This window comes from Elgaria multicarinata, chromosome 9 (genome assembly GCF_023053635.1).
Source record: "Elgaria multicarinata webbii isolate HBS135686 ecotype San Diego chromosome 9, rElgMul1.1.pri, whole genome shotgun sequence".
Classification (NCBI taxonomy): domain Eukaryota; kingdom Metazoa; phylum Chordata; class Lepidosauria; order Squamata; family Anguidae; genus Elgaria; species Elgaria multicarinata.
Window position 1 is genome coordinate 35072190 of NC_086179.1, and position 27611 is coordinate 35099800.

Here is a 27611-nt window from a genome sequence, read left to right on the forward strand (position 1 = left end):
CTTGGTGCTGAGCAAGCAGCTCACTAGGGTGTTAATTTCTTTAGCGCTTTTTCAACCAACAAAGCACTCAGGTTCTGATCAATTTCACCTCTAGAAGAGGGTCCATAGCTGACTGGTGGGGCACAAGCTTTGCAAACAGCAGGTCTGGGTTCCATCCCTGGTGTTTCTGTTTCAATGGATCAGGTAGCTGGCGATGTGAAAGGCCTCTGCCCAAGAGCTGCTGCCAGAGTAAACAATACTTTAGGGCGTAATCCTATGCATGTTTAGACAGGGGAAAAAGTCCTACAAAAAGTCCTGACTGGGGCATACTGGGTGTTGTAGGTCTTTTCTGTCTGTCTAAACATGCATAAGATTGCATCCTTAGCTAGACAAATAGTCCAACCTGGTATAAGGAAGCTTCTTATGTTCCAAACTATGACTACTTGCTTTTCATAACCCCCAAGGCTACCTTGCAAGTTTCACAGCTGAGTGAGAATTCAAAGCTCTATTTCCCACCCCACAATTCAGCACATTATCAGAGAATGTGGCATTCTTGGTCATCAGAACATATTTTCAGTAAGAAATTAGGATTAAAGGGAGTGATAAAGCACACTACCTGTTGGCAGTAATCAGCTTTAAAAACAACAGCAAGAACACATCAGGTCTAAGTTGCTTTTATGGTAGTCCAATTCATACCAAGTGGACCAAAATTGAACAGAAAAAGTAGGAGATCATAGGAAATGAATCGGAGGATAAAGGTGGTTCAATCTCTACATAAAAGGGCAGACAGCAATTCATCTAGGAAGATGCAGTTAAAAATGTGCACCCAATTTCAGCGTTAGCAGAGGGATCATGCAACTTTATGACTGAAAGGGAATTGTTAAGTGTTATCCTAGATGTTTGCTTTTTATTACATGACAATTACAATTCTAATGGAGTTCACAACTACCATGTACTGGAAAGTGGGATTTTGAGTTTATTTGTGTTTACTCCTGAACATCAGCTCTAGAAAAACAGAGTTAAGGGCCTCTGCCCCAAATTCACACGGTTTCCACACAATAGTCTTTTCTTGAATCCAAAATACAGGCTGCATGTGTTGGAAGGTGTTGGATTTCACATAGCTCTTCCACTATCAGAGCAATATCAATTATAAATCTGAAGGCCAGATCAGCTTTATTTTTAGGTGTTCAAGTGGTGTACATTCTCTTCCCAGTCAATCTTTTTTCCTGGAACTTGGAAAGGGAGCAGGGGGAGACCATACGTAAGATGATACTTCCTGCCTACATGATATCACCACAGCCAGGTTTGTGGCAAGGAGAGGGGAGGAAAAGAAAGAGACAGATGCTTCTATCACTTTATCATTTTCTACTTTATTACTTCAAATTAACAACCACGATAAAGCTCAAAAAAGTCCAATATTTACACAGGAAAAAAGTACAAAATCCCCCCCGCCCCAAAGTTCAAGGTTTTTTTTTCAGTTTTTTTAAAATTACAAAGTAATAAAAAGTTTTTTTACTTTAATTAAAAAAAAGGAGAGAGAGAGAGAGAGAGAGAGAGACAGTAAGCAGGGTAAATAAATTAGGGGGAAAAACAAAAAAGAGCTGTGTGTTAAATAGAAAGAATCAAAAGAATCAAAAAGCCAAGCCCCCTCACCCCGCTTCCACACTGTCCAACGTCCCGCCCCCCGCCCCCCAAAAGTGTGCCAAGCTAGAGGCTGGAGGGCGTTGGTGAGGACTGGTGTGATGCAAAACCCAGGATGGATTGGTTTTCTCCAGTAAACCTAAAATTTAAAACAGTAAGTGTGACGGGGCAGGAAGGAGGGGAAAACCTTTTAGCAAGGGGAGGTTGTGCGTCTCAGCTGGGTTATCCTTTCAAAAACCGGTGGTACAAGCAGCAGCCTCTGCAATAGAACTGGCTACACTCCCCCCCCCATTGCAATTCACATATCCCTCCCCCTTTCCTCAACACCCTCCCCATTGTCTGGGGAAGTAAAAAGAAAAGAAGAAAAACAATTAAAAATATAAACTAAACACACGCAAACAGGTTTGTTTGTTTTTTGAGAAAGAAAGAGGGAGAGAGAGAGATCCCCAGCACCTGCACAAGAAGCAGGTTACATTTCCATGTCCTTCACATTTGCTCCTGCCTTGCACAGCGTACATCTTTACCCATATGCACACCCTTCACACACACACACACACAATTGCTGCTGTGCCAGTATTGTTCACCTTATTGGTATGCCTGCGGCATCACCCAGCTTGCCCATGAATGCACACAGAGGGGCAGCGGTGTCCCCTCGAGAAAGAACGGCTGAAGACAAAAAAACAGGCCTCCTCCGCCATCTTCTCCCAGAGGCAGAGCCAGCTTGCAACTGCGGTTCATTTTGAAATGAATGTTAAGCCACCTACTGATACCACTCAGGGCTGGAATTTTAAAGTCTCCTGTAAACATCCTCCCCACCCTCCCCCAATCCCAAGGTAATTTAAAACTAGGGTGGAAACCATTTTATCTTAGACAAACTGAACTGTAAAAAAAAAGAAAGAAAATGGACTCAGGGATTATCATCATCATCATCATCTTTGAACAATACAAACAGATCAAAAAAGGGATGCTGGGGTGGCTGGCCACGGCCTGCTGGCATGAGATGTTGCAAAGGCCTATGGAGACGAAGCTGCACGGTAGCAGCAGAGGTGTTTCTGCAAGGCTCCTGCGTCGGTGACTCGTCGAAGGCAATTGGGCTCGGGAACGCAGTCGGCGATCTCAGAAAAGACATGAACGCCAGTACAGGGCAGCTCCTCTCCTTGTCGCTGGCGGGAAAAAAATCGGGGTTTTTTGTGTGTGTGGGTTTTGTTTTTTTTAATTGGTTTTTTGTTATTTTGTTTTTTGTTATTTTGTTTTTTTAAAAGAAAAAAAAATACAGTGAAGACACTAGAAAACAAAAAGGGAAAAGAGAGGATTGTTAAAATGTTTTCGCCTCCTAAGAGCTACGGCAGCGAACTCTCATGATAAAAGTCTTAGTACTCTCCAAGGCACACTTGTGCAGTTCCCCATTCATGACAATGGAGACTTGCACAGGATCAAGTCCCGACAGACTGTGCCATTAATCACCCTTAGAATCAACTTTTATAAGAGTATACAGAGTATGTCCTATTCCTCCCTCAACTTCACAATGTATCGGCAAGGGAGGCACAGAAACAGCGAAAGGTGTCTGTCTTCGTTAATGTTGGAAAAGTCAGATCGGAGCGGTGTAAGTCTCTTGCCTCCTCCCAGAGAAATCACAATTCTGCATGCTAAGAAAAGCTGGATTAACTCGGAAGGGATGGTGGCTTCATGAGGTATCCCATGCCCCCATACATTTATTCCCCTGTCCATTGTTGCAATTTGAGGGCTAGGAACTCAATTTTAAAAAGAAAGGCAAATGGAAACGGAGATCCTCGAGATGCAGAATTTTGAACTCAGCACTTCTGCAGTTGCATAGCAAAACTGCAGGATCCACATAGCCCCAGGGCATACATTAATGCTGGGGATGCAGACATAGCACTCCCAGACACCTGTCTCTCCTGTTTTAATTTTTAAAAGAATACTCTGAATGGCTTGAAGAGAAGTGTTGGCCTCCAGACGTCACGCCCCCTGCCCCCCGTTTCTTTTTCCCAGAATGCTGAGCTCAGAGGCACTAGGAAAGGAAGAAGGCAGGGCAACTGGAAATGGCCACTCTGCTTTTCAGTGTGCCCAGCCAGGTGCCTGCAAAAATGTGGGGTATGTTTTTTTTAAAAAAAAAAGCGTAAGGCAACCTGCCTGTTAAGCTTGGGGAACCAGGAAGGGTAGTGAAAGTGACCTTGGGAGTTTTGCCTCATGTTCTTTTTCTGGAAATATGGAGTACACATTTCTCTGAGCATCACCAGTTGTCTTCTGCAATTGGTGTATTTTGTTGTGCGTTGTGGGGTGAATCTGTAGTTGGGTAATTTGGGGCTCAAAACCAACCTCTGCCTTGGATTCAGCTTCTTGGGCAAGTTACTCATCCTTTGTGACTAGTTAGGCTCCCGTGGCAGCCATTTTGTGATGGTGCCCACAACAATTCCTTACATTTCCAAATGCATCCCACCCCCCAAAGGTGAGAGCTCTCCCTGCACCAATGTATCTCAGAAGTTTTATAAGTTGCTCTTGTGTCTGACCAGTCCAATATTAAAGGCACACACACCTCTTGGAGTTTTCTAGAAGTTCCGCTGGTGTTTTTTTAAGGAGTCCAGAAATGCAACAGACAACACAGCTCTGCTGTAGAATGAACTTCTGCTAAGGCCAAAGTTAGAGTGTGTCCAGGTCATCTAAGCCAACATCAGTTACCCACGGTTGGATTAATTTAAGTCTGTCTTTTTAAGCAGCAGCCACATTCACAGCTGCACACTTAGCAGCAGTGGGCATGAGTTTGTGGAACAAAGGGAGCAGTTACCTGAAAAAGTTTGGGAACCACTGCACTAGCCTTTCACCCAGACAACAGTGATGGTGAAAAGGAGGCACAGAAGATCATAGAATCGTAAAACAGTAGAGTTGGAAGGGGCCTAAAAGGGCATCAAGACCAACCCCCTGCTGAATGCAGGAATCCACCCTACAGCATACTTGACAGATGGTTGTCCAGCTGCCTCTTGAATGCCTCTAGTGTGGGAGAGCCCACAACCTCCCTAGGTAACTGGTTCCATTGTCGTACTGCTCTAACAGTCAGGAAGTTTTTCCTGATGTTCAGCCAGCATCTGGCTTTGCGTAACTTGAGCCCATTATTCCGTGACCTGCACTCTGGGATGATCCAGAAGAGATCCTGGCCCTCCTCTGTGAGACAACCTTTCAAGTATTTGAAGAGTGCTATCATGTCTCAAGGTGGCTTGTTTGAGAAAATAACCTGCAGTGCATGGTTAACAAGCCACCCTGGCTGCGTTCAGACAACATGCTAACCCACAGTTCAACAAACAATTCATGGTTCAACGCAACCCACAGTCAACCACTGAGTGTTAGTTAGTGTCTTGTGTCAACAGCCCCAATGTTTGAATATCTCTGTCATGGAGGTTGAACATTTAGGGCCATTAAAATATCCTGATTTCTTCATGGACTGCTCCGCTTCCAGTACCATAGGGAATTATGCTGGGATTAAATGCAGAGAGGAAGCATGCAGACCCACCAAGGTCCACCATCCACGGGGGCAAAGGTAATCCTGCCATGACAAAAAGAGGTGCCAAGGCAGACACTCACCTAAGCAAACACTGGTCCGGTGGAATCCTCTCTTCACTTCCCCAGGTGATCAAATGGCACACTTGTCTGGAAAAAAACACACAAATGAGTACACTGTAGAAAAGACTACAGAGAGGGCAGGCAGGTGCGAAGAACAGAAATGGCCCAAGGGCTTCCTCCCACTCTCTTCTTTTTAACAGGCTGACCCATCCCTCCTTTGCAGGAATATATCCCACTGTCCACAAACAGAGGCAGATTTTCATAGGAGGACTGGTAATGGACTCAAATAATTGAATGCACTCCTGCCTCATGCCCACATTTACTTAGCTGTGCTTGAATCTGCCAAAACAGATTTCTGTCCTTAACTGTTGACTAGTCAATACACTAAAAACAAATCTACAGAATGAGGAAGTGGTGGCAAAGGACGGGGAGATTACACACACTCATGAAGAAGAGATTACTGCAATGGGGCTGCCTTTAAAGGCCGTTAGGAAGTTTTAGAAGGTCCAGAGTATAAGAGCCTCCCCTCTGTTGGCACTGGCAGACAAGACAGCCAGTGTGGTGTAGTGGTTAGAGTGCTGGCCTGGGAGTCGGGAGATCTAGGTTCTAGTCCCCGCTCAGCTATGGAAGTTCACTGGGTGACTTTGGGCCAGACACAAACTCTCCCACCCAACCTACCTCACAGGGCTGTTGTTGTGGGGATAAAAATGAGAGGATTAGGATTATGTGTGCTACTTTGGGTTCCTTGGAGGCAAAAAGGCAGGATATAAATGTAATAAATAAAATAAGCCTTTACTCCAACAACAGCACTGGATATCAGTTGGCTTCCGGCACAATTCCAGGTACTAGTATTAATCTACAAAACCTGCAAGGGCCAGAGCCCTACATGTTCTGGAGAGAAAAATAAAACACAAAAAGATTCTTCTTACTTTGGTACTTAAAAAGTAGGGGAGTGCAGCTCTTCTGCTTCTCATGCTGGGGTGGAAGAGTTTTTAAATTATACATCAATGAAACTTGGCAATTTATTCCCATTTAAGGCAGAATGTAATTGCCATCATTTTCAGAAAAATAGCCATTAAAAAAAAAAGCAGTTCTCACCCAGAAGCAGAATAACTGCACGCACCAACGAGGGAGTTACAGACTCTGCTGGGATCCTAACTCTACTGTTACTTTAATCCTATCATTAATCCAGCCATACCGCCTGACCAAGCGGAACTGGGCCTGAGCCCAGGACCGCCGGTAAGAACCCACCTGTGATGCTGAAATCCGTGACACCTCTTGCCGTCCTGTGAGGTCAGACGAGGAGATGTTGGCAGGGGCTCCTCGGTGTAACCTCATGCTGACCTTCCGCTCCCGGTCCACCCGTGAAATTGCCCTGGGGGACGTATTTCCTGACGGGAAGGGGAATTATTTGTGAACATCGATGAAAGCAGAGTGAGAAAGAGAGAGAGGGGGTGGGAGAGGACTCTTTCCCAAAGAGCTTACAGTCTACATTCCAACAGTGGGGCAGATAGCCTATTTATACATCCATAAGGCTTCATTTTAGCTGGGAACGAGGCTAATAATAATAATAATAATAATAATAATAATAATAATAATAATAATAATAATTTATTTCTTACCCGCCTCTCCGTTCTTATCGAGGCGGGGAACAGTAAATATAAAATACATAAAACTGAATTAAAACATAATATGCATTGTTAAAACACCCTAAAAACATTCTAAAAACATCCTAAAATTGCACTGGATAGGCCTGCCGGAAGAGATCAGTCTTGATCGCTTTCTTGAATGCTAATAGACTGCCAAGCTGACGAGTCTCCTCCAGCAGGCCATTCCACAGTCCGGGAGCAGCAGAAGAGAAGGTCCTCTGGGTGAGAGGTGCAGAGCCTGGCTGTGCCTTCCCTGCGAATAAGATGACCGGCTTGCCCCACATATGCCCCTCTCTCTACTCACCAGACTGCTGGATACGGGAGGTGGGTGTGGAGGCCATGGGCTCAGCAACGTTGCGGAGGCGGTTGGCTGTGGCTCCAGCAGGAGGCCCAGGAGGCAGCGCCCGCGTAGCCGAACCCCGGAGCTGCCCCATCCTCTCCTCCCGCTCGTGTTCTCGCCTCTCCCGATCCATGTCCTCAGGATTCCGGGCTGCCCCCTAAAAAATCAAACGCCCCAGAATACCAGGCATTTAATAGCAGGCAAAGAAGGCTCCAGTCGCTTGACATGAACGCACAAGCCGCTGCAACAGTGGCTAGGTAGATTCAAAGAGGGGGAAAACAAGCTTCTACAGGCTAAACCAAGAGTTTCCATCGCTTAATTGTGCAGAGCTTCCAGGCATAATCTGCACTACATGTACCCCTCAGGCCCCGTCCTTTAACATTCACATTTTCTTTCTCAGGAGTCTCTATCCTATTTAGCTGTTCTAAAAAGAATACCAGGCGATATTCTTCCCAAAGGTCCAATAGTAGTAATAATAATAACAACAACAACAACAGCAACAACAGGTAGACCTCTCCTATCTTCCATTGCTCTGGTGATAAAAGTGCAAAGGCACTTGGATGGCCGACAAGCACTTGGGACTAACTTAAGTATTTTAGAAAACTTATTTAAGCTTCTGCGCCAACCTACAGTGGTAGCCCAGTGTACCCTCAGGCCCCCGCACCCAAAGATTGCTGGCTAGGGGCCCACAAGGAGTTAGGCAGCACGTGGTGGAAACCTTATTCAGCCCCAGCCTCCTCTTCTGAGATTTTATGAACTTTTGTTTCCAAGCTTATTTCTGCAGCCATGAAGGGTTCTGAACTTGCTCTTTATGAGAAAAGCAGGGATTCTCGGGACATGGACTTCTACACCACACAGAGACTGCAAATGTGTGAGAACGCACACTCCAGGGAGCAACTAAAGAGAGCAACTTCACCCCACCTCAAAGCAAGAACCCCTCAGAACTAGCGTTACTCACAAACTTCAGCATGTTCCAATCAAACACGTAGTCATAGGAGAAACCCTGGCGGTGGAAGAGGTTGCGGAACAGCTGCCTCAGGTAAGAGTAGTCTGGTTTGTCGTCGAACCGCAGGGAACGGCAGAAGTTGAGGTATGTGGAGAACTCAGCTGGGGGGAAAGCAGAGAGAGGGAGGTGATTTATCAGAAGCACGGACCAACCCCAACAAGGTTTCCTCTTTATGATATAGGTCCAAACAGGATTACTCCACTCCAGAGAACCACAGCAGCGCGGTTCTCACACGAAAAGAGAGGGAGAGAGGGAGGGGGAGAGATGCCTTTCAAGAGCCAGGCAAAGACCTTTTTCATTTGCTCAGGCCTCCTTTTGCCTCAGCTGCAGTGGTAACTGGAACAAAACTCCTCCTCCAACTTTTTACCACAGTCCACCACGACAAAAATCCTCTGAACATACACTCTGCCCTCCGAAATCCACAGAGAAATAACCTGCAGGCAGTACGACTACCATATGAGGTTGTTTTTGTTTGTTATTTTTACACTGGGCGGCTGGGCATGTTGGAAAGCAAAACACCCATCTCCAGCCACCTTCCAGCTTCATTTCCCTACATTGCCTCTGGGCAGGTGCCCAGTGTAAAGAAGGAAAGAAAAAGGAGCAGCTCAGTGTACAAAAAAAAAAAGGAGAGAGAAAAAGGGGAGGACAGATGGCAATGGAGCAACCCATGAGGGGATCAAGAGGGAAGCACAACTGAGGGATGAATGGGATGTGTCAAGAGCAGGTGGGGTTCACGTGAGCAGAAAAAACGGGGTTGGGTAGTCCTGAGAGAGAAAGTTTTGGAGTAGGTGACCCTGGGTAAGCACATGAGTTTGGGTCATGATTCTGGGGAGAGAGGGGGAAGGGAGAGACGGGGATGCATGCAAGTGTCTTGGTTCAGGCCTGGTTGGGTTGGCTGGCAAGTGATTTGTCTCTGTTCCTCACCAGTTTGCCTTCTGTGCAATGGGCATTTTGTTGGGGGTCAACTACTACTACTACTATTATTATTTATCATAATACATGGCTCGATATTTGTGGCTCAGACCCAATGCCTGCCTTGTACTCAGTTTCTTCAGTAAGTTCCTTGTCTTCTGTGACTAGCCAAGGCCTCCCCCCGCTACCAGCAGCCATTTTGTGCTGGCACCCTCCAGTTCCTCCAATTTCCAAAATGTGCCCACAGGACCAGTAAGGTTGGGGCCCTTGCACTATGGCTTCACAGCAACACACTTGGGTACATACATTCATGGCTTCCAATGCAAGACACCACACACACACATAGAGACTTAAGGCGCCTCCACCCCATAAGCCCACGAGAGCAGACATTGTGAAGGCCCTAAAATGAGCCCTACGAATATAGAGCCCAGTAAATTGTTTCACTCAGTGGTACCTTTTGTGACAGCTCCCTTCCCTACTGTTTTGGATGTCAACCAGGGGTAGGATTTCTTGAAATCCTCCAATTGTTGATCTGGTATTTTGCATTTAGAGGAAACACCATTCTCCTGCTCTTAGGTTGGCAGCAGGTTCCCACAACATCTGTGAAGATGAGGACTACAAATCTGAGTACATTTATGCCAGGGTAGGCAACTTGTGGCCATCTAGATCCCAACAGTGAGGGATCATGGGAGTTGTAGGCCATATACCTAGATAAACAGACAGACTAACATCAGAGTAATTTCAAAATATATTTAGAGCTAAATGTTTTGGCTTCTACCCTCATCAGTAGCCGTGATGTTAACTGTATACCAGGAGTGGCAGACTGGAACGCTGGGAGATGAAAATTCCCAAGGAGAAAAGAAAAGCAAGAGGTACAACTGGCAAAACGCTTGTGAACTGCCCTCCAGATGAAGGCCATAGAGACTAAGAGTTCTGAATCTACAGACCCAGAGCTTTTCCTATTTGTCAAGCAGGTCAGTGTCCTTTGTTCAATCGGAAGCAATTGTAAATCTGAGAGAGTGCAGGTGAGCTAAAATGTCTTGCTACAGGCTGCTCCAATTGTTTTGGCATGACTCACAGATTTGTGGTTACAGAATCTTGTTCTTAAATCCACTGTAGTTTTCCTTATGTATTTGCATACAACATCATTTTTTAAAACGTTCAGTTAAATAAATCATCTTAGCGGAAGTGCACGTTACCAACTGTTGAACGCAATGAATTAACTGTGCTCCTAAAAAAGTAGTTTCTTGGAGCTAACGGCAAGTAATGCAACATGCTGATTTACACTGGTGTGATCCTGGGTTGCAAATATCTTGTTTAAGTACTGCTTGGCTTCCGTTAAACGAGCACAAGATATATATTTTGAAATTACTCCTGTTAGTCTATCTTAATATATTTTAAGTAATACTGGCTACATCCATAGTGGATCCAGATCCTCCTTGTTGCTTTGCTGTTGTGCCATTTTACACCTCTCTCTCTCTATGTGACTGGGTTCAGACAACATACTAACCAATGGTGGTTTTAATAGTCAATGATTGGTTATTTAATCCACCATGGGTTATTGTGTTGTGCGGAGGGAGTTTTTTAACCAACCACCATTGGTTAGTGCATTGTGAGGAGGGCACCATTGGTTCTTTCATCAGCCGCAGAGTTGCAAGGCTAACGTGGTGGCTGCCGCTCTAGCCCAGCTGGCAAGATAGATTTTCGGCAGCAATGGCTGATGGGATACTAGCAGGAGGACTGAGGGGTTAGAGAGGGCGGGGGATGAATGGTCAACACCGTGGACTAATAGTCAAGGCTGATCCTAGTCCACACCAGATTATCATGTTTTGTGGGGAGTACCCCCTAGATAAACAATTGTCGAGTTGATTATTACCCTACTTTTAACTATCGTGTTGTCTCAACGCCAACTAATTTGCCCACCCACTCCGACCCCTTTAGTGTAAGAGAAGCTGAAGTGCGTGTGTGTACACACATACAAAAACCTTACATGGATAGCCTTTACAGAGCACCTCGATGGGCGTCGACATCTTCTTCTCACTGATGCGCTCATATTTCTGGCGCTTTGTGGCAGCTTTCAGGCCTTGCCAAGGCAGCGAGCCAAGATTGAAGTACATCAGCACATAGCCCAAGCTCTCCAAATCATCACGGCGACTTTGTTCTGGAAAGAGAGGGATGCATACGTACACAGGCATGAGCAGAGATGTTCCAGCAACAGTTCAAATGACATCAGGAGGGGGGTGGGAACCAAACTGGTGATACAGGCAAGCTGCAGAAGAGAAAATCTGGCCAAATCCTGCCAAGAATCCAGGCTTTTATTTATATTTTAAAAGGCTGAGAAAGTCCTGCAAAAGCATGCAGGAAGTTCCAGCAACAGGCGGGGCTTTGAGCGTTGTGCAATTCTACGCAAGGGCACAAGACACACTGAATTTGGTCGTGCTACAGAAATCATCATCCCAAGCTTCCGTTTAAGAAAAGTTTTTCTAGGCCGTTATAACTGCAAAGAGGATTAAAATGCTGTGTGCCATGTCTAGTGAGACTGCTGTAGCCTGGTGGTGGTGGTGGTGGTGGTGGTGGGAATGGGGGAAAGAGATGAACAGGATTTCCTGTGTTCAGAGCTTCAGTGCCAAGTTAGGGATGCAAGACAAACACGATCTGGATTCTTTTTAGAATTCAATTTTTTGCTTTAAAGTTCTATACAAAAAGCCAGAGTACATGCTGCCTTTCTTATAGGGTTATCTGCTTGAAGGTTGCACCCCTCGTTTAACATGAGCAGGAAGACCAAGTGGCATAGTACATTAAAAATGTGTGAATTTGGCCCCACATTTTCTTTTCTGTTTTAAATAGCAGACACTATTTGCAAGCCAACTTCCCTCCTGATGCAAATAGTAGGTTCAGGGGAGCAATTTTCACCAGGACTGTAGTGTCATGGTAAAGGGATTACTCCCTCTTTTCTGTGTTTGCTATTTAAAATAAATGTTTTAAACGTACAGTGCTAAACCACATGTTGAATTTAAAATATAGTTTGGTCCCCACGGCTGCATGAGTCTAGGCTTCTGCTTTTTTGTGTTTGTTGTTACCCCAAAGTCTCAGTGATCAATGTCTCCTTTCCCTAGCTTATGACACAATAGCAGAATAATTCTTAATTTTAGAAGAGCACAGATAAATTATAATTTTTTAAAAACAAAACCTTTCCCAGCAGGCTTTTAGTACACATTTTGAACAAGCTTCACAACACTGTCAGTGTAAAAAGAGGAATACTGTATTTTATTGATTGATTTGATTTATAACCTGCCTTTGTACAAAAAAATGGCACTCAAGACATTTTAACACATGGCTTGCCTATTGTACAAAGCTTCTCCAGGGCTCCCTAATAAGCAATCCAGCTTATGAGAGTTCAAGGCAGGTTACCATGTATCTTGATCCAATTTTATGGCTGCCACCCATGCAGTGGCCAAGTAGCAACAATGGGCCAAGCAAGTTTTTAATGATTTCACAGTCTCCCACGCATACGGTCTACTGCAGGCTCACCCAGCCTGGTGCCCTCCAGATGTGTTGGATATTAACTCCCATCATCCCCAGCCAGCATGGCCGATGGTCAGGAATGCTGGGAGTTGTGGGCACCAAATTGGGGGAGGTGGCTATAAACAAATCGCCCAGCAAATCTATCATGGCCCAATATCCTAGAGGTATAATAATATGACTAAAAATTTACTGACAAGAGAAAAAGAAGGAAACAGGGGAAGTTAAGAAACACAGTTCACTGCTTTTTCACAGGCCACACAAATTCCAGAGGGGAAGCAGTGTTTGGCGTTTTACTTCATATTTTATTGCTGCTAGCCGCCTTGAATACCATTTGGTAGGACAGCGGGATAGAAAATTAACAAAAGAAATGCAATGCCAAGCCGGCCAGAATTTGGTGCGAGGGGGATAGACCTGTGTCTATAAATGCAGTTCTGCCCCAAGTCATATAGAAAAGCATAGGGCTGAGTGGCAATTTTAGCAGGAACAGTCTCTGTGCCCACCATTCACCTCGTCCCCAGTCTGAAATGGCACAGTTCTCTGCTATTTCCAGCTCCAGAGCCCAGGTGAGTGAAAAGTGGCACAGACTTCAGGGAGGGAGAAAGAGACCAACAAATTTAAATTACCCATTTTACCCCAGTCTTAAATTTGTTTAATCCCACTTCCACACCACTGTGTGATTTCTCTAAAGAGGACACACACAAAATGTATACACATTTTTGGTGTACATTTCTCCTAAAGTACACATTTTTGCATGCCGTTTTCCCTAATATAAATATAGCTTCGTCCATTATTTTCACTAATATGCATTTTTGTATCCATTTCTTTCGATCAGAGAAGCACAACACACAATTCAGGGAAGTTCGAATACCAAAGTATAGCTGTATTTTGGTTTGTAGATTGGTTAACAAAATGTGAATTAAAAAGGTCTGCATTAAAGGGGGAACTGAATTAATTTCTTCCCAATCCCTAGCTGTGGGTGAGGGAAGATGCTCAGCCCCTCCTCACCTGCACCTTCCTCTGGCTTTTTAGGCAGACCTGCATTTTAAACACGCCCCACCATGCGTTTGGCCACCTACTGTAGCAAAGACCAAAGGAAAGAAACTAATAAATTTGTCGCAGCCCGACTCATTCACAGTTACTTCAGTTTAACCAACACATTCAACAGTTGTCTGACTCCTCTCTGACCGAAGTACAGACTTCTTGCCTTAAAAAATGAGGAATATCAATATCACTCTGGAAAGATTGGTGCGCGTCTTCTCATAGACCCAGCCACAGACTGACTCCGTGGGTGGCTTCACCCATGACAGGACTTCGCCAGAAGCAGATGTGCAAGCCACTCGGGCATTCACTTTTCATTGCTTCCTTCAACATTGGAAGCCATTTTGTATCATCAATAGGAACAAACGTCTGGGCTGCCCCAACTTCAGGCTTAGCCAGAGTCTTCCCCACCACTGCCATCTTCTCACACTGCCACCGCCTAAGAGGCTGAGTTAGTTGGCAGCTCTCCTTGACTGGCCCTTCCTGAGCAACGAGCCGAAGAAATATTAGGGCAGAACAACACAAGCAGGGAAGTTGTCCGCCAACATGGATCACCAGCAAATTGGCTGTAAGGGAGGGGGACGATGTACAGCCCCAAAACCAGCAGTCAGCAAGGGGTGTTGAACGGGTGCCCCACCCACTGCCTTTATCCCCACCCCCAGGACATTTTCTTTGGGCTGATTTCCAGCCTTGGAGCCAAGCTGGGAGAGAAGTGGAGAGGTGTGAAGAGTAGGTGGAAGGGGTTTTGGATCCCACCCCCCTCCAGAGCTGTTTACCAGTGACTTGTGCTTTAAGAGATGGATCTGCTGCAGCCCTGTGTTATTCCACCTTTATGTCCTTGCCTTTCCTACCCACTTTCTATCATTCCGACTCGAGAGCTTCAGCTATGGGGCAGTATAGAAATGTAATAAATAATAATCACAATAATTCCAGCAAATGAGGCACTTGCAGCCAGCAGCTTGCTCCGAGCCCCTTCAAACATTAACCTGCCATTGGCAGGTTCGGACCCTGAGCCCCCTTCGTACGTTACTCACTTCTGCCCCCGCCCCCAGGCACATGGCTGCCCTCCGCCTCCAAGCACCTATGCACTCATGTGGTCATCTGCCATGAAGAAGCGCACGCATGAACGGCTTGCTCATCAGTAGGGGTTTACATGATTGGAACATGGACGCAATGTCAATGTCCTTCAGTGGAGAGGGTGCTACGGCAAGCAGCATGCCAGGAGTGCGGCCCTGCTCCCCAGCAAACGGGCGATGCCTCCTCCATGTGAATAATGCATAAAGGGGGCTTGGGTTACAGCAGCAGCATTGGGCCAGAGGCAGTGAAATTCAAGGTAGGAGGTACATAAGAAGGGAGATACACAAGAAGGTTTTTTCTGAGAGAAAGTTAAAAAAGATTCCGTCCCTTGGATGGGACATTCGTTTCCATTTTTCAAATGAGGTCAGAGATGCTACTGAATTGGCCACTAAGATCCCCGGCATTACAAGGTACCATTTATTCAAAGCCCCGGTTGCTGAATGGTAAAAATCAGTCCGGTCCAGTTTTGATTCCTGATGTAAGAACATCAGAAGAGCCATGCTGGATCAGACCAAGGGTCCATCTAGCCCAGCATTCTCAGTGGCCAACTAGCTGCCCATGGCGAACCCACAAGCAGGACATGAGTGCAACAGCAAACAGCGTACACAGGCAGATTATCTTTGATACTGGAGGTAGGATATAGCCATCAAGCCTAGCAGCCGTTCATGCAGATCCAGACACAGAAAACCTTGTCTATATTGGAGACCACCCACAACACCTGCACGACTGCCACCCCAAGGGCCTGAACCCATTCCTGGTGAAGCCGACATTGCTGTTGCTTAGGTTTCTCTTTCCCCTCGCATTTCGCTCTCATTCGCCATGCACACACCAGGTTCATGGAGATAATGCTTAACCTACAGCAGGTGCTAGAAGGCAGGAAGGCTCTGGGACCCTGCAGTGCGCTTCCATTCAGCTTGAGGCCGGGGGTGGGCGGGCGGGGAATGGAGGCGAGTCACTTGCAAGCGTGCAAAGAGAAATCACTAGTATATTTATGCCCCGTCTCCTCCAGCTATTCAGACAGAGTCTGCTACAGGCCCTCTCCTGGGCACCTCTGGTGTCCATTTCAGATATCTTAAGCTCTAAAAGGGAGCAGGATATGCTGGAAGTCATCTTTTGAGCATGTGAAAATTGAATGGAATGCATGAATCAAGGCTTGCCTTTCCCAATTGGTCCTCCCTGCAACGAATTCAGCAAGGTCCAGCTGAAAGGGCCCCTCCAGCTCTTGCGGTCTGCTCCCCCTCCTCTTTCCCCACTTTTATTTTGCTCAGGTTTTGATTGAACACACACCATGCATGTCCTCTGGACACTAATACTTGCACTGCACATTCAAACGAAGGCGCTTTACTCTCCGTTTAGGATACCCTAGCAAAGCAAGTTCAAAAAGAATGCCGTTCATTTCGTCCTCCGTACAATCAAATGCAACAACTGTGGAACAAAAATGTAATGTAGTCGGAGCGAAAGCTAGGTCGGCAAAATGAAGCCAACCGGCCACACTTGCTTGAGTTTATTTCAACCCCACTAACTGCAGAATGTAGTATTTTAAAACCCAGAATTCCAGACTGTAAATAATTGCAAAATTGTTGTCAACTGTCCAAATAGGAGCTTTGTGGGTTCCAATTATAGTCCCTGCCTCAACTCCTTACAAGACGTCGGACTATCCACTTAGGCCTTGTCCACACCAAGTGCTACAAGCAAACTTTCTTTAAAAGGTTTCAATAGTGCAGGGTTCAAGTTGACATACAGGGTCAGCTTGGGGGCTCTCAAGCATGAGACAGACAGCAGTGTATGACTGGTCTGTTGCATTTGGCCCAGGGGCTATAAAGTTGGCAGGCCTATCCTAAAATAGATCACGGGACAACAAGTCAAGCAAGCCTACAGGACAGCATATAAGATTGTTCTACAATACAATGAGGAATTCTGGTCATTGTTGGTTTTCTTTTCTTCTTCTTTTTTAAGTGAAAAATTCTAGCTGAAAGGGTCTGCGTGTGTTTTAAACTAAAATGCCAACCCAAAGATAGAAAAGTGCACAGAAGTGGAAAGTATTTCATTTTTAAAAAAATCAAAGTACATTTCAAAAATTTGCATATTTAGATTTGGCTTTTTCTATCACAGAATGTGAGTTTGTGATTAGCAGCATCTGGTCTTGTCAGAAGAGATTTTCATTAAAAAGAAAGAGTTTCCACCAGGTTAATAATGAAGACTGAAATATCTAGAGCAAATTCAAGTTTGTAGCATTTGATACCATCTGCTTTTCAAGAGCAATGTCTAAATATTAAAATACACAAACCAGACTGCTAAGAGTTAATGTCTCTCTAATCAACATGCAAACTAACACTTTAGCTGCTCATTTGCCAAGTCCAAAAGATCCATTCACGCAAACAGCAGCTGGGACTGATTTATGCATGGCTACTACTTACCCAGTATGGCAGTTAAGTGTGGCTGAAAGAACCCTGACTAAGGAGCCTTTCAGCTGTGAAAAAATGCCTACATGAAAAGCATCATGTAGGGAAATTGTACACAAACTTCTCTATCTTGCTGAAAGCAGACACACGTGTGTGTAGACCTCCACACATTTTATCAATCCAGATATCATTCTAAACAGCCAAACCAAGCACTGCATTAACTATAGCTTAGAACCCAAACCATGGCTTGAGCTATGAAATGTACAGGGAAACCACGGCTTAGAGCCGCACATCTGCTTTCATTTTTCCCTGTACGCAGCGTCTTTTGGTACAGTGGTCTCTGCAAGCAGAACGGCAACCTTAACTATGGCTTGTCAATTTGGACATCATTCATGCCAAACCACAATTCGCACAAACCATGACTGCACATTCACTTCAAACCATGGTTTCCCATTCTAGTTTGCCAACTGATCATAAACCATGGCTTGTCAATTCAAGACATTGCACCAAGCCTTAGATTAAGCCTCCTTGGTTTGGTTAATGCCCAAGCCAAGCTGAGCCACTGTATGCTATAAAAATGCATTCCCTGCAGGATTTTTTCACAGCTGAAGTGGCCTCAAGCAGCACATATAAATTCTTACAAGAAAGCACAGGACAACCAATGTAGGGCATGGAAGACAATGTACAAACACACTTTGAAGACATAGTTATAAACATCATGTACTACCTATAATCTCTATTTTGAGAGTCTCCATCGGATAAGAGTTTCACATGTAAAGCCAAGGCCAAGATTTCCTTTAGAGTCCAGGGATGGTAATGCTAGCCTATCAGTATCTAAGCAAGTAATGCTAGCCTATCAGTATCTAAGCAAGTAATGCTAGCCAATCAGCATCTAAGCCAGTAATTTTCAAACTATAAATAAATAATAATAATAATAATAATAATAATAATAATAATAATGAGAACACTAGGCTTCACAAGAAGCTTATTAGGGTTCCTTGAAACTGAAGGGTAGATTCTCCCCCATTACTAATCTTCCTCCTATCACACACAGCCTCAGTAGAGCACTGGGCACATTCTATGTTGCACACTCAGTTTGCATAGAATGGGCGGACTACAGCTCCCATCATCTCTGACCACTGGGCAATGCCTGGGACAGATTGGAGTTTGCATCCAAAACATCTGCTGGTGTAGGCAACAGCTAGGCCCAATAACACAGCCACGTAAGCTTTATGCAGGGGTCCCTCAGGAGGCAGTCGATGCTGAAACAGTTCCCTGCAGGTAGGAAATTTAAAAACAACGAAGCCAAGCCACATTGTGCAATACAGGCAAAAAGATGTGTCAGAAGACCCAAACAAAAGTTTCTCTTTTATAAAAAGAAAAAGACACACACGTTTAAGAAAGACATTATGCAATCAAGTTTGGGAAGCCAGGAAATAAGCTATGAAAGAGCATGAAAGAACAACTGAGGTCAACTTTCCTGCAGTCTTTAGCCTGTGGGGGTTGGGGCGGATCAGCTGACACGCTCCAACAAAGTAATCCAAAATGCCTGCCATTAGAGAGAACAGTCTTTCCAAACCTGATGCAGCATCTTGCTACTTTGACGAGGAGCCGCAAAGTTAAGACTTCTACTGCTGAGAAAACTCCAGGTAGCTGACTAACTGTCCAGGATCAAGTCAGTTTTGCTCTGCTGGTAACTCGGTCAGCCAAACAGCAGCAAGAATATAGTTATTCAAAGAAGGCCAGCTCCAGCAACTGCAATTACTTAAAAACAGGGGCTCATGAGGGTGTGTGTATTTCTTCACAACCTTCCAAAGTCAGAGGATATGAAACGCTTCTCTATTTGACCTAGGTGTGATGCAGGCAACAGTTACAATGCTAGGTTGAATGGGATTCTCCAATCCTCCTGGCAGCCCTGTTCCTGCTTTATCAGTTTCAACGTAGGGAGAAGACATTCTGTAGACCAAAAGCTTCCATGCAGCTGTAAAAATTATTTGCATGTCCAAATTCCCAGCAGGGGCAAAGCCAGATCATATCCTACCTTGAGGGATGTGGGATAAGCTCAGCTTTGATGCTTTTGGGAAGTGCCAACAGGAAACTAAAACAGCAGTTAACAACGGGCTATACCAACAGCCCAGTATTTCATAGTATCTAAGACTGGTTAAGACTGATCATGGGGAGAGCAATCCTATGATCCCTGGACAGTGTCTGGGAGGCCATTGGATAATTTGCATTCCTGGATCCGAGGCTGGAGACAGTGCTCCCACTTCAGACCCAGGCGTCCAAGCTCCCTGTCTCCATCCCCTTGCAGCCAGCATGGAGAGAACTGTGCCAGCTTCCTCTCCAAGGCTGCAAAAACAACCTCAGAGAGGAGGGAAAGAGTGCAGTTCTGTGGGTGGGGAGGGGACTTTCGAAGCTGGCTTATGAAGAATCCTCCAACCACCCTAGCCTCCTTCCATGCCACTCTGCAGAGCCGCAGATAGATGGGTGAAAAGCTCAGCTAGCAAAAATGTAGACCAGGAGCAGGGTGGAGGTGAAGATCGCCTCTGCACTCCTCCTGCTCTGCATAATATGCCTCGCAACCTGTGGGTTTGGAGGCTGACAGGCGTCCCGATTAGATTGTGTCCCTAATCATGCACCATCCAGAACATCTATCAACTGTCCAGAAGCTTAGGATGGTAAAGAGACTCTGAGAGCATGCTGTACCATTGCTTTAGATCCTGTAGTTGATTCCTATTGCCTTCAGTGGCAAAGTTAAGAGCAGGCAAAGAGGTAGTGCTTGGGAATTGCCCGTAATGTCCACAAGATCACAGAAGTTGCCTGGCTGGGACAGAACATAGATCCAATAAGTCCAGCTTTGTCTCCAAGAGTGGCCAGCTGGATGACCCTTGTCAGCTCGTATAATGTTAACCATTATACCTTGTTTGTCCGCAGATCTATAGACCTTTGGACCTGGGGAACCCCGAGTTCTAGTCCACGCTCTGCCATAAAGCTCAGTAGATGACTTTGGGCCAGTCACCAAATCTCAGCCTAACCTACCTCACAGGATTGATGTGAGATAAAATAAAGAGCAGGACTGTGTACACTACCTTGGGCTCTTTGGAGGAAAGGCAGGATATAAATATAACAAATAACTAAATATATAATAATTATGGGTATACTACCTCTGAACATGGAGGTCCGTTGCCATTATAAGACTTCGCACATTTGTCCAACAGTTTAAAAAAGCCATCTAAGCAACCAATCCAAACTATTAATTAACCTTGTTGGATTCTTCTCTTAGGTGGCTTTTACCAACCCCTGTCACCGAAGAGCTTGAAGTTTGAAAGAGAATTGCTATCTGGCTCTCTCCACACAATTCATGACTTTATAAGCCTCTGTTGTGTCTTCTTAGTCATCTCTACCTCCTAAACTAAAGGGAGGAAAGCTCTTAATCCTTTCTTTATAGGGAAGGTGTTCCAACTGCCTGGTCATTTCAGTGGCCCTTTTCTGTACTTGCCCTAATTCTACAATTCCCTTTTTGAGATGGGGGCAAGCAGCACAGCACAAAGTAGCCTGCCTGGCTTTTGGATAGTGTGATTAAGCTGGTAGCAAAAGATCTGCTTAGAGAGCATGGGCATTTTAAAGAAGTATGTAACATTTGCCCCTGAATAATTGGGGTGGCTAGCAAGGCCTCCAGAACTCTTGAAGACGCAAACCAGCATGAAGACACAAGTGCATTGGTCCCATTCTCTCTGTGCCAAATTAGATTTTGGCGGGCAGGGTGGGGGAGAGGGGAAAAAGGAGGAAGAGAAAGAGAGAAGCATCAAGATGGCTTTCCTTCCCTATTTATATTTTAAAAAACAACAACAGGCTGTTCTAATTTGACACTTGAGAAACTGTTGTCTTCCTTAAAAAGCATCAAAGTGGCTCCTTTGAGATCTTTCAATATGTTAATTTGAACAAATCAATCCTTTAAAACCACGACAGCTGATCTATTTAAAAATCTTTAATTGTTTGATAGACTTTGTTCTTAGTATTTGCTGAGTCCCAATTGGACTTTACCTGTATTATTCTATTTGTTTTCTGATTGTTACCCGTGTTGGGCACTATGGAAAGGTGCCCCTTTCCATAGTGCCCAACATAGTGTTCAGTCTCCCCAGGGTGCTCCATTGTGTATCATTGCAAAAAGGCTACAGCCACACCTTTGGATCTATATAATTACATCTTTAAAAACAAGAAGACCTGTGCTACTGTACAAGTCACCTTGAGGAAGGCATATTGATAAACAATCCATAGGTCAGGGCATGTCCCTATAGTCCCTTCCAAGGCAGGACTCCTGCATGTTTGGTAACCAAGTATCACAGTGAGGACTGCTTCCTACATATTCTGGGAATTAAGGCGCACACTTGACAAATGTTTCAAAAGCAAGATTGACAAGAGGGCTGGGTTCACACAACATGCTACCCCACCCAGCGTGGGTTGTTGTTGAACTGTGGGTTATCGTGTTGTCTGAACACAGCATGTTTTCCACAGGGTTGCTTGTTAGCCATGCAGTATGATATGTCAACCACCCTGAAAAACCCAACAAGCCATAGATCTCGAGGTGGCTTCTTTGAGAAAAATAAACTGCACTGCATGATTAACAAGCCACCTTGCAAAAAATGTGTGGTGTTCAGACAACACAATAACCCACCCTATGAAAAATGCACTACGTTCAGACAAAACGTTAACCCATCCTGCGGAAAACGCACTGCAGTCAGACAACACAATAACCCATCTTGGGTTAGCACGTGAACCCAGTCAGACTCTTTTCACAAAAACTCATCGAAGCTGGACTGAAGTCTTAGCAAATGAGATTGGTTTATTTTATACTTTAATAAACAAACATTTAATGATTAAGCTTTATTCTGTGGATTAATTAATCTAGATATGTATCCCGGGATATATCAAAGTATTCTATGAATGCTTCCACGTAGTAAGTATTTTCTTACAAAATGCTTCCTATTTAAGCATCAGACTTGAGCAGGGATGGATAAATCAGTCTATTCCTGATCTGTGTCCGTTTATTCATAAGCCACTTCCACCACACGCCCACCACGAATCTGCAGTCTGTAACCTGTTATGCGCATCTTGTCCCAAACTATGTATCTGTTTATGCGTTTTTAGCAGAGAACTATATTGCAAAATTCAGAGAAGTGTAAGAACCAAAAGACAACTGCATTCTACTCCATCTATTAAGCCAGGAAGTGCAAATTAGGTGGGTTCACTTCGAAATGCAGCCTGACTGAAATCCTCAAACATCCCTAGACTTGAGCTTTTGAATCTCATTCATTCTACCTTACGATTTCAATAGGGCACTTCATCCCTTGCTTACATGCAAAGCTGACTTGAAGAGGCCCTTGAAGGAAGGAAGATAGTCCTGGACTATTGTGTGAAGAAGCATTATGCATTCTACTGCCGAATATCTCAAGACTAAAGGAAAAGGAACAGAGCTTGCAATACAATGCTTCCATTAATTAGGGACTAGTAGTATAATCCCACGCACGTACAAATATATATATATATACACACACACACACACACACACACCGTGTGTACAATTACAGAGGAAGTCGTAGCTCCTTTCTAGCAGCTCAAAAAAGCTGAATGGCTAATGCTACTTGAAGTTTCAAACACAGACCGGCTATTGGCTACTATCCCATGCAACACCATTTCACCTAGCTTCTCTTTCTTGTTGGTGTCCTGGTTCATTTACATATTTATTTATTACATTTCTATACAGCTAAAGCTCTCTGGGTGGCTCCTGACAATTAAAAACATAAAATACAACATGAGAAAATACAATGTAAAAGTTTAAAATTATGGTATAAAAAACCAAAATAACCCCAAAAAAGGTAGCATCAGTGCAAAGTAACAGTTTTTTAAAAAAATTAAAACTGAAAGACAAAAATGCCTGGGAAAATAAGGGCTTCACCTGGCACTGAATTGAGCACAATATAGATGCAAGGTGAGCTTTTCTGGGAAGATCATTCCAAAACTGGGGGGGTCACAACAGAAAAGGCCCTCTTCTCAGTAGGCTTATTAGGTTGCTAGCACAAGCATAACCCATAGCATCACAAAGGGTTCTGCCTCCAGCTGAAGAAGGGAAGCCCACTGGCCTGATGTGATGCAAACAAGATGGCCTTTATCCGAGAGCTTCAGTTATAGGGTAACTCATACGCTGATTAAATAAATAAAATGAATATTACACCTCATGCGTTTTGACAGAGAAGGCCAAGTTCAGGCGTCATAATAACCAAGGTTTTATTTTTAAAAAAGCCATAGGTTATTGTGAATGACGCAGGAGTGAGCAAGCTTGCTGGTTCCTGCCCACAATGGCACTTACTTCAAATGGGAGGAGCTAAACAACCTGGGCTGTTGGGCTTGATGTTAGAAACGTGAATTCTGGGTGTTGCAGGAGACACAACCCCGAGTCGGATCCCATGATTCAACCATGTCCCTGGGTTGTCTAGCCCCAGTGGGCGCTTGCTCCCCCTTTGTCAAAAACCACACAGCGTTTACAGACAGACAAGTTGGGGAGTTGCAACATCCAAACGTTGTCGAAACCACATATTCGAACTTCACAAGAGCAGAGCTGAAGGCTAAGAAAGCAAAATTTAATCCACAGCTAGTGTTCAAACGGTACCTGGAAGGACACATTTTGGACCCACATTTCCAAGTTATGATATAGATTTTGATGTAATGGACACCAGCACACCAATTCTCTGCAAGATGAGAATAGGACAGGCTTACCAATGCCAAGATGGGTGTTTATGGAGGCATAGCGCGCTGTGCCGGTCAGGTTTTTGTTTTCCCGGTAGGGGATGTGTTGGTGAGTGCGGGCATCTCGGTACTTCTTGGCCAGGCCAAAGTCAATGATGTACACCAGGTTGCCCTTCTTGCCGAGTCCCATAAGGAAGTTGTCCGGTTTCACATCTCGGTGGATGAAGTTCTTGGAATGGATGTACTCAATACGGCTGATCTGGTAATGGGTTAGGAATAAGTCTGTGAAACACAGCCACTAACTGTATAATAAGCTACACGGTAAGATGTACACCCATGATAAGGTTAACCTGAAGAACCATATAACTTAGCGACGTAGCCTCAAAGACAAATCAGGAGGCCTCGAGTGTCCAGCCTCCTGCACTGCAGCAGGAAGGAAGCAAAGAGAAAGGCCACAAGACCCCTGCAGCTAAAGGAGAAGATTTTGAAGTGGGGTGTGCACCCGTTTACCTGGAACACAGGATTGCCTTGCTACTAGGGATGTGCTCTGCTTCTAATCGGACCGGCGAATTAGAAGCGGAGCGGGGTGCTTCGCCTCCCCTTAAGGTGGAGGCGAAGAGGATTGGGGGGCCGGCGGAGCATGGCGAAGAGGATCGAGGTGAAGGCGGATCCTTCGCCTCGATCCAGAGCGCCGCCGGAAAGGTAAGTGGGGTTTACCGGGCCCTGCCGCTGCCGCCCATGCGGCGACAGCGGCAGGGCCCAGTAACCGCCCCCCTCCCTTACCTGCCTCCTTGCAGCCCAGACTTGCGGCCCAGACTTCCTGGCTGAACCGCGGGCTCAATTGAAGAAGCCGACAGACCGCGGACGGAGGCAGGTAAGGCCCCCCTCCCCCTTGGTCCCTTACCGAGCTCGGGTAGTGACAGCGGCAGGGCCCGGTAACCCCCCCCCCCGCCCTCCTCTCCTGGCCTTACCTGGCACCACTCCCCTCCACTGTGGAGCTCTGACTCCGTGGGGCGGAGCGGGGGGTCCGTGCACACCCCTACTTGCTACTACCACTTGCCAAAGGTGTGTAGAAAAGAGGCATTTCCACAACACGGGAGTATTTTACAAACTACCCACTTCAGCAACACTTCCCAGCCCCCTCTCTCCTTACCATCTTCAGAGATTGGCCATTAGCCCACCCACCTACCCACTCATCAGCATTACTCCTGCATTTTGTTCAGCAATAGCTGGGAAAGCACATCAAGAAGATATAGAAGCTTTCTCCATCCTCACACAAATGCAACCCCACCCCCAAAACATACCCCAAACCCTCGAGATATTAAAGTTCACACTACTGCGGCGAAGGACAACCCAGAATAAAGGCGCATGGGAGCACAAGGAACGGATGACCAGAACCAAAGGAGAACTCACCATCTGATCTGCCAGGAGCAGGACAGTCTTGAGGCTGAACTTGCGGGAGCAGAAGTTGAAGAGGTCCTCCAGGCTGGGCCCCAGAAGTTCCATCACCATCACATTATAGTCACCCTCTGCTCCACACCACTTAATGGAAGGGATACCCACTAAAAAGGACCAGCAAAGAGGGGGTGGGTGAGTGGAGAAAAGAGAGAAATGCATACCTTGTGAGACACAGAGCCAGGTATTGAGCATCAGGCTTAAAACCCCACGCTACCTGGTAGCAACTCCTCTTATGCGATGAACTTACCCCCTCCTTGCATCATCTTGTAAAATTTGCTTTCGATGTGGAGCTGCGGGTGCTTGGTTTTCACGCATTCCAACTTAATGGCTACCTCTTCCCCAGTGGCAATATTGGCACCTGCACAAGAACAGAGAGCAAAAAGATAAAATTCGTCTTTGGAACATTTTCCTGCCAAGGAGCTCGTGACAGTTCTTCCACTTCCCCATTTTGTCCTCACCAGAAGCCCTGCAAAGTGAGTTGGGCTGAGCAATTTGTGACTGGCTCAAGATCACCGAGCAAACTCCCAAGGCTCAGCAGGGTTTTGAACCCAGGTCCCCCTGCTCCAACACTCTCACCATTACGCTGTGTTGGATCTTCATTTCGCGTGACATGGTGAAGAAAAGGCACCTGCCAGGGAACAAATCCCACTATTCCAACAAGCATGCATGATTCACTCCCACTCTCTGCCCTTGGCCAGGGAATTGTGAATCAGAATTTATTTTAAATGAAAGTTAAAGGTGCCAGTCCTTTTATATATTATATATATGAGGACTAGGGAAAAGAGAGAAGAAAAGCCACCTAGAGAATTCATGACAAATGTTTTTGTTAAATAAATACATAAATACAGCTGGGAGGGAACAAGAACTTATAGCTAAGGAAAATAGTAGGAAACACCACACTCAAAGCCACAGGTGATAAATGGCATACTCACCTGATAAAATCTCTCCCTACCTTGAAAGTCTAAACACACAGCAATACGCATTTGCCCAATAAAAGCCAACAGCAATTTTACTTCTTCCAGCCCCATACACACAGCCCTAAATCATAGATGGCACTGAAAACACAGAAGCTCTTTGGTGCAGCAAAGGTTTGAGCATGTGTTCATCAACTGCAATGAATATGCCACTGCAATAGGAGACATTTAAAGTGGTGGAGCACCATCCATGTAAAGAAGCCATTCCTAAAGGATGCATCAGAGGCCGCAAGTGGCACTGTTACACATAGCGGGTGGGTGGGGAGTTTCTGGTTCGTCTGTAATACTCACTAGGAAAACGGCGCATGAATCGCTAAGTTGAGGCTAGCAGATAACGTACAGACTTGAACCAAGAACAGCTAGGTTAGAATCCCCATTTAGCCAAGGATGCATTGGGTTGGCACTGGGCAAGTCAATGCTCTTCAGCTTAAATTTATTCCCTGTCAAATTAAAAGTGAACAACCTTGCAGGGTAAAGTAGCCTATCTATACTTCACACGCTACATTTTAGAAGTCTGAAAGAAACCCATCTTCCTGATGGTAAGGTCTGCACAACAGAGGCACACTCTACCTACAGAGGTAGTGGGTTCTCCGTCTCTGGTGGTTTTTAAGAAGAGGCTGGACAGCCACCTCTCATGGGTGGTTTAATTGGTTTTTCCTGCACATTGCAGAGGGTTGGACTAGATGACCCTTATGGTGCCTTCCAAATCCATGATTCTATGGTCATTACAGGAAAACCATCTATCAATTGCAGCTTCCTGTGGCATGCGCACTTGATGCCAAAATGCAGGGTAATGTGTGAAATGGCCTTTAGGAATGAGAAATATAAATGTGGAAGTCAATTGCACTCTCTGCATCAGGGATGAGGATCAGAATAGACAAATATCTATAGGAGGCCAACACTGGGGGGGGGGGCACAAAGAGACAGCCAATGGTATCATGAATTGTTTGCTAGACTCCAGCCACCACCTGTTGTCTCTTGGAAATGTACAGAACACCCCATTTCTTTCACCACCATTTCCACGACCAGCAGCAAAAGCACAACAGCTTTGCAAATGCTGTGAATCAGAATTCTACTAGCAGTGGGGTATTCTTCTGGTTGTGTACTCCAGTTCACACACATCACATCATAAGACCAACACCACTCCCAACAAAACAGTGTGCAGTTTGTTAACCCGTCAGTGAAATCTCTTGCAAGCATGCAGCCAGAATCGTTCACAATAATACAGCCAGCCTTTTTCTCCTTTTTGCAAGTCACACAATCCCATCTGCCCCACCTATTCAAGGTGCCATT

The 27611-nt window shown here is 45.3% G+C and overlaps 1 protein-coding gene across 1 annotated transcript in view; it reads right to left on the minus strand.

Moving 5' to 3' along the window:
• Positions 1-1324: 1324 nt before the first annotated feature.
• The window catches only part of CSNK1E (casein kinase 1 epsilon), a 44350-nt gene continuing 18063 nt past the window's right edge, over positions 1325-27611 (minus strand). The window contains exons 3-11 of the mRNA XM_063133525.1: positions 25592-25702; positions 25300-25448; positions 23917-24145; positions 11091-11261; positions 8141-8289; positions 7147-7339; positions 6445-6584; positions 5215-5280; positions 1325-2904 (exon numbers count right to left, since the gene is read on the minus strand). Coding sequence (XP_062989595.1) covers positions 5248-5280; positions 6445-6584; positions 7147-7339; positions 8141-8289; positions 11091-11261; positions 23917-24145; positions 25300-25448; positions 25592-25702 — 1175 coding nt within the window. The 3' untranslated portion in view covers positions 1325-2904; positions 5215-5247. The remainder of the gene's footprint in view (positions 2905-5214; positions 5281-6444; positions 6585-7146; positions 7340-8140; positions 8290-11090; positions 11262-23916; positions 24146-25299; positions 25449-25591; positions 25703-27611) is intronic.